This window comes from Mus pahari, chromosome 4 (genome assembly GCF_900095145.1).
Source record: "Mus pahari chromosome 4, PAHARI_EIJ_v1.1, whole genome shotgun sequence".
NCBI classification, from domain to species: domain Eukaryota; kingdom Metazoa; phylum Chordata; class Mammalia; order Rodentia; family Muridae; genus Mus; species Mus pahari.
Genome location: NC_034593.1, coordinates 5091788 through 5098466, shown reverse-complemented (window position 1 = coordinate 5098466; position 6679 = coordinate 5091788). Strand labels below are relative to the sequence as shown.

Below are 6679 nucleotides of genomic sequence, written 5' to 3'. Positions count from 1 at the left end.
TTGTTCCTCCTAGCAAACAGCGTTTTCCGCTCAAGCAGGTGCACAGGGGGCGGAGAAAGGGGCAGTCGCTAGACCAGAATCCTGGGAGGAAACTTTCCCAGTCTCAAACTTGGGATTGAAGAGCGAACGCCACCCGCTCCTAGCTGCTTGCGCAGCCTCAGGGTCCCCTTCCCTGCCATCCCCGCCCCCCATCCCCCCAGTCTTTGCCTTCATTCCCCGCCCGTGCAAAGCGCCGCCGCCCGAGCCGACGTGGCGGAGCGCACAGGTCGCGGTCAGGTGGTCGGTGACGCCCTGGACCGGCTCCCGGGAGGGCGGCGCCGACGCCTGGGGTGGGGACTGCGCGGGCGGCCGCGGGCGGAGCGCGGAGAGGCGCGGAGGAGCGCGGCAGGCCGAGCGCCGGGAGCGAGGCGGCTCAGACATGGACCGCGGCGAGCAAGGTAGGTGGCGGCTGGCTCCTGGTGGAGGTGCGGAGCCTCGGAGCCGCGTCTGGGCCACCCCGACCCGGTCCGGTTCGGTGGCCGAGCCCCGGGAGCCTCTTACGAGCGCGGAGAGGGAGGAAGGGCCCCGCCGCGGGAGCGGGAGTGTGAGCGAGTGTGCGCGATCGCGTGCGAGTGTGCGGGGAGGAGAAGGGTGGTGAGAGGCCACGGAGGTGTTAGGATGCGCGCAGGGAGGGCCACCCCGGCAGCGCGCGCTGGCCTCGGGGTCACCGGCAGATCCTGGAAGTGATGGCGTTCAGATGGGACCGTGACTTGTGAAGACTTCCTGCTCGCCAGTTGGGATTGTTGGTGGCCTTTGAGCCCGTAGCCACAGTGTTTGGGTGTAGATATTTGCCGTAAGAGGAGTCCCCAAACTGTGCAGTGTAGAGTGCAGCCTGTGGGTTTGGTTGGGGGAAGGGAGCTTTCACTGTCTGGGTCTTAGTTTCCAGCCAGGTGAATCACACAGCAGGGAACCTTTGGTTTCCTGCACCAAGGCTTTCCTTTTACTTCTAAGATAGCTAGTCAAGCGAAATTGCCCGGAATAGAATCAACGGAGATGTGCCCAGAAGCAGATTATGTTTTTCAATTGAAATATTGCCTACTGGGAGATCTCTGCTATGAAACTGGTATGGGTGGTGGGCTTGAAAGGGTATAGAATGCTAAAGAAAATACTAAGTATTTTGGAAGTGGTTTTAGGGATCATTCCTGATGCAAGCCCCTGTAGAATACCTTATTTTCTGCATACTTGTTTCCGGTGTTTTAAAAACCTAGTAATACCTTCTTTTCTCTTTTCCCCCACGATAATTTCACGTTCACTCTGTGTGCTTATAAACCTTGTTGCTACTCGTGGACCCATGCATATGCACATATGCTGTCTAGACTTTTGGCTTTTGGGTTGCACCTTGTGTTGCCTCTTTGAGCCTGTGTGATTGGCTGAGTTAACAGGGTAACTTGTTCTTTGTAGGTCAGTAAATGAGTAAGGTTGTATTGGAAAACCTGGGAACATTCCCTCTGACTTTCCATGTAGACGGTGTCAGGGTGCGTACGTGTGTGTTTGTTTTGTGTGCACTGTGTGCTGCGTATGAGACTGTTTTTTGCCATGTTTAATATACTGATGGTTTTCAGTCACAGCCTGCTACTTTCAAGGCTGTTTGGTTTTGTGTCTGTGTGATTGTTCTAATGAACTGTGTATTTCCAGCCCAGCAGCTGTCTCGGCCTCCCAGCAGGCTAATGTACTCTGTGTGGTTTTATGGCACTTGTTTTTTTTTTTTTTTAAGTTCCTAATCCTAGGACTTGTAAAGTGAGTCTTTGCAGGCTTCACTTTGGTGTTTTCCGTGTGAGGCGCTGCTCACTTGCCATGGTACCACAGCTGTCAGCTGTGTACCCTGTCCCCACTGGGAAGGGTGCAGGGTCCCTGCGTCCCTGTGTCCTCCTGGGAAGGCCTGCTGCCCTATTCTTACTGGATTTCTTAGTACCCCTGTGACAGGTGGCCTACCTGTATCTTATCAGCCAGTCCCCAGGGAACAGGGTAGGGACTCCACAGAGCTGAAATGTGCTTGTGTAGCTTCTGCCAGCTGCTGACCTCTGCTTGGTTCCTACTTCCCTTTTTCCTGGCATCTGGCTGTGTTGGGCGTTACAGGTGACTACCTGTAAAGGGCCTTTGAATTGGTAGTGCAAGTGCTTTGGCATTAAATGGGTCTGTGGTGGGACTCCTTGCTTCTTGTGAAGGAGCGGGAGGGACAGGTGCAGTTTTAATCCTGGTGTTCACCAGCAAACTGTTGGCTGGGATAGAGTGTAGCAAACTGTGATTGTGTCCTTAATTGGGAGGACTTTTTGTTGTTCTATCTATCTAGCTATCTTCTATCTGTTTATATATTTTCAGAACTATATTTTAATCTATATCAGAAACTGTCTGGATTTATATTTATATGCTTGGAGTTTTCTTAACCCTTGTCCCTTATAATGTCACCAATAGCTGTGACAATAAATGTCCTCTTTCTTGTTTTACATGAACTCGCTTGAAAAGGTCTTAAATTTTCTTGTTTGTTGGTGCCCCAAATCTACTTTTTGCTGCTGATTTTCTTAGCAGGCCTTTAAACTTAAAAACGAACAGTGTCCTGTTCTTTGATACTTTGTAGTATGTGGCCCAGGTTCTACTGTTTTCTTTTTCTACTTTCTGTTTAGACTCTGGGTCCTGTGCAACTCTTCTGTTGTAGGGGTTCTCAGAAATATCTTCCTGTGCATAGCGCCTTTCAGGCGTTTTCAGGCACTAACGGGCACAGGAGACTCGATGTGTGTGGTGTTTCCTATGTTGCCTCTTGCTAACTGGAGCATGCCTGTCTGAAGACAAAGCCTTCCTGTCTCCTTTCAAGGGCTGAATACATATTTATAAGCAAGGACTCCCTTATGTCATTAAGAACCCAGCTCGTAATACGTCAGCAGCAGTAACCCGCCCGCTCAGCATGCTGTTTGCTTAAACAGAATAATATTTTAAAGAGAAAGAGGGAAAGTTGCCAGGGCCAGAAACCTGGGAGAGAATGGAGGGTGGGAAAGAAACAATAGAGTGATGTGTTGTTACTATTGGACAGATCTGGGATGCCCTTCATTTAAACATGAAGAAGGTGTAGATCAGGTAAGGATGGATACTTCCAAAGGTCTGGTCCCTAGACCCTGGGAGTGGCCTGCCCACATTAGTAACCTCTCTGTCATCTGCTCAGTACTCCTGTTTCCTTACTGGGTGGATATCTTTGTTAGTCATCCTCCACTTCCTGCTTTTTTCTTTTCTTCCTTTTTTTTTTTTTTTTTTTTTGGTGGCAACCTGCCTGGTCCCTAGGGGAAAAGCCAGTAGTAAAAGTGGCCGTGGTCTCTTAGCAGATTCTTAAAACAAAATAACCTATGTGTATAATAAAAAACACATTAGACACAGTTCAGAGCAGAACAGAGCAAGGTATGTGCCATGGAGCCCTTTCTAGCAGGCTAAATTCATTTTCTACCCTCTTGAGGTTAATTTGCTGTTTTAGTTGTTACCTTGTTTTTTTCTTTGGTCTTTTTGTTATTTTGTCTTTTTTTTTTTTTTTTTTTTCCAGAGCTGAGGACCGAACCCAGGGCCTTGCGCTTGCTAGGCAAGCGCTCTACCACTGAGCTAAATCCCCAACTCCCTGTTTTAGTTGTTGACTCTGGTAAAATCTTTGAGACTGCCAAACATTGTTTAAACTGGTTGGGTACCAGTTGTGCGGAGACTATAGTTTTTGCATTTGTTTTTTAAATTAAAAAAAGAAATCAAAGGATTTATTGGTTGTTTGATTGATTTAGATAGGGTTTTGCTATGTAGCCCAGGCTAGCCTAGAACTTGCAGTCTTTCTGACTGTGTTCTGAGGTCATAGGTGTAGGTCATCATTGTCTGTTGAATACTTAAAGATGTTAATACAAATTGAAAAAAAATTAAGATCTAAGAATACATTTTCTGCTACTAAAATAGTTGTTTATTTTAGAAGAATTGGAAATGTGGAAGAAGAAAAAGAAAATAAAACTACTTTTAATACCATTCTGACAATTCATAGTATGTTTGTTTGTGCATCTACCCCTTTAAACTGGCAAGTCATAACGCCAGAGCATTGAGCATCTGTGAAAGTATCTTTTATTCACCTGTGTAAGTGTCTCGTAGGCTTACTGCCTCAGTCGCCAACCTGGGCCTCGTCCTGGAAGCTTCTAGCCTCCATACAGTCTTGTCTAGGCCTAGAGTGTTTTCGGCCACTGAGACTTCTTGTGGGCTAGGTTCGTGCCTTCTTAGTTCTTTCTGAGCTCTGACTGCTGATCCGACTCAGCTGTTCTGGCTCAAACTCCTCTCCATGATGAGTGATTTAATCTGGCTGTCCTGTTGGCCTCTGACTGATAACTGTGCTTGGCCTCATCCTATAGCAATCTGTTCTAATCTGGCTCCGTCTCATTCTGCCTTCCCCTGTGTCTAGCTTGTTCTCCCTCTGCCACCTCCTCTGTACAGCTGTCCCAGTGAACCTGCCTCTCCTTTCCCCTCTCTGCACTGCTCTCTTAAGTAGCCTCTCTTTTCTCTCTGTTCTCATGAGAGTTGGGCATAGTCTATTCTGTCAAATCTTTCTCTGATTTGTCACTTTGTCACTCAATTAGCCATGGCTTCCAAACATGGGTGCTTTCTTCTACAAACTAACTTTACCTTCATTGTTTGGGATTAAAAGTGTGTGCTAAGGATGTGTCTGTATTCCAGGCAGAGGGATTAAAGGCATGTCCTAAGGCTGAGTCATACCCCACAACTAGAAACAGGTTTTTAAAGTAACTAACATAATCTTAGGGTTCACAGTTGCACCAGCATCCTATTTTACAATTAGCCCTTTAGAAATAAACTGTATTTTAACCAGGCTTGTGGTCTGGGATATTGGCCTCTCAGTAGTTTGAGGCAGGGGGATCTCAAGTTCAAGGCCACTTTTGTGAGTTCAAAGCCAGTTTGTCTTAAAGTAAAAAGTAAAAATCAGGCAGAGTAGGCTAGCTCAGTGCGGGTGACTCTTCCTAACCTGTCAAGGCTGTGGAGTTATTCTCTAGTACTGCCAATCAGAAGAAAACCTCAGCCTTCACAACATAGCAACCATTCCTTCATTCCTTCTCATTCATATTTCTCATATATATATATATATATATATATATATATATACATATATATATACATATATATGGAATTTGTAATTTGATTATTTTTTGTGTATGGGTGTTTTGCCTGCATGTATATGCAGAACAATTTTTCATTTGTTGCTTTTGATGGGGCTGCTGGATGAACTGGGTCTGAGGAACAGAACCCAGGTCAGTCTCTTAACAGTGAGCATGTCCCCAGCTCTGTGTGTGTGTGTGTGTGTGTGTGTGTGTGTGTGTGTTCCAAGGCCGGAGCAAGGCTTTTCTCTCTCCACCTTACTCCTTTAGATACACAGTCTCTCTGAAGCTGAAGCTCGCTGCATTTTTGCCAGACTGGTGAGCTTGGAAGCTGCCTGCCTCTGTCTCCAGCGTTGGGGTTCAGGCACTGGTAGTGTTGTCTTGCTTTTTACATGGGCGCTGTTGTTTTGGTTTTTTGTTTTTGAGACAGGATTTCTCTGTGTAGACCTGGATGTCCTGGCGCTCGTTTTGTACACGTGGTTGGCCTTGAATTCACAGAGATCCACCTGTGCCTGCCTCTGCCTCCTGAGTGCAGGGGTCAGAGGCATGTGCCACTGCCGGGGCAGGTACTCCCTTGCAGGGCAAGCGCAGTTGTGCACTAAGCCGGCTCCCTAGCACTTTTCTTTCTTTCTTTCTGGAATGTGTGTGCATCGTGCCTGTGGGAAGAGTTCTTAGAGGAGTGTGACTGTTCACTTTTGATTGTACCCAATCGTGCCCATGGAAATGGTGCCAGTTAATTCACTGGCATGTGTGAATGTCTGCTTCCACACCGCGTGGTCATGGTGTTCCTGCAGTCACAGCCTGACCTGTCTCATAAAAGAAAGATGACTTCTCCCTCCCCTCTCGCTGCTCCTCCCCATCCTACCTCTGCCCCTACCCCTCTTCTCCTCTTTATTTGGAGACAGGTTCTCACCACATAGCCCGCATTGGCCTCCCGCGTGCTGTAAGCCCTCGGCTTTACCCTCGGCTGAGAGCACCACACTGGCCGATGTCCTTTTCTGATAGGAAAGTGCATCTACTCTTTTTGGATGTTTCAAATTTACATTTCATTTTCAGCAAGACATTTAGCAATACTCATTGCTGTTTTCCTGTTGTGTTGTCTGCATTCCCTGCCTTGATGTGTAACGCTCTGCCTTCTTCTGACCGCTTCCTGAGAGGCTGATGTTTGCCTTCCCTAGGTTGCGCTTTTTCTGCGATTTTCTTTTTTTTCCAAGCAGGAATACTAACCAATGATCCTTTTCATTTATAGCTTCTAGCTTATGAATCATTCCTAGAAATGCCTTCTTCATTCTGACTTCACATTTTATGGCTTTATTTTTTTACATTTAAGTTTTCCATCCATCTGGAGTTTATTTTAATTGGGAAGTGTGAAGTAGGAATCTGAACATCTCAGCTGGGTGGTGGTGGCGCATGCCTTTAATCCCAGCACTGGAGAGGAAGGGGCAGGCAGAGAGTCTGAGGTCAGCCTGGCCTGCAGAGAGAGTTCTAGGACAGCCAGGGGCTACATAGAGAAAACCTGTCTCCAAAAG

The 6679-nt window shown here is 47.1% G+C and overlaps 1 protein-coding gene across 3 annotated transcripts in view; it reads left to right on the top strand.

Moving 5' to 3' along the window:
- Positions 1-334: 334 nt before the first annotated feature.
- Positions 335-6679, top strand: part of Tpd52 (tumor protein D52) — an 82763-nt gene continuing 76418 nt past the window's right edge. For 2 of the 3 annotated variants that reach the window (XM_021195499.2, XM_029537409.1), the window contains exon 1: positions 355-437. In XM_021195499.2, the coding sequence (XP_021051158.1) occupies positions 419-437 (19 nt within the window). In that variant the 5' untranslated portion in view covers positions 355-418. Of the gene's footprint in view, positions 438-6679 lie in introns of all 3 variants that reach the window. The other variant, XM_021195501.2, reaches the window with a different exon arrangement.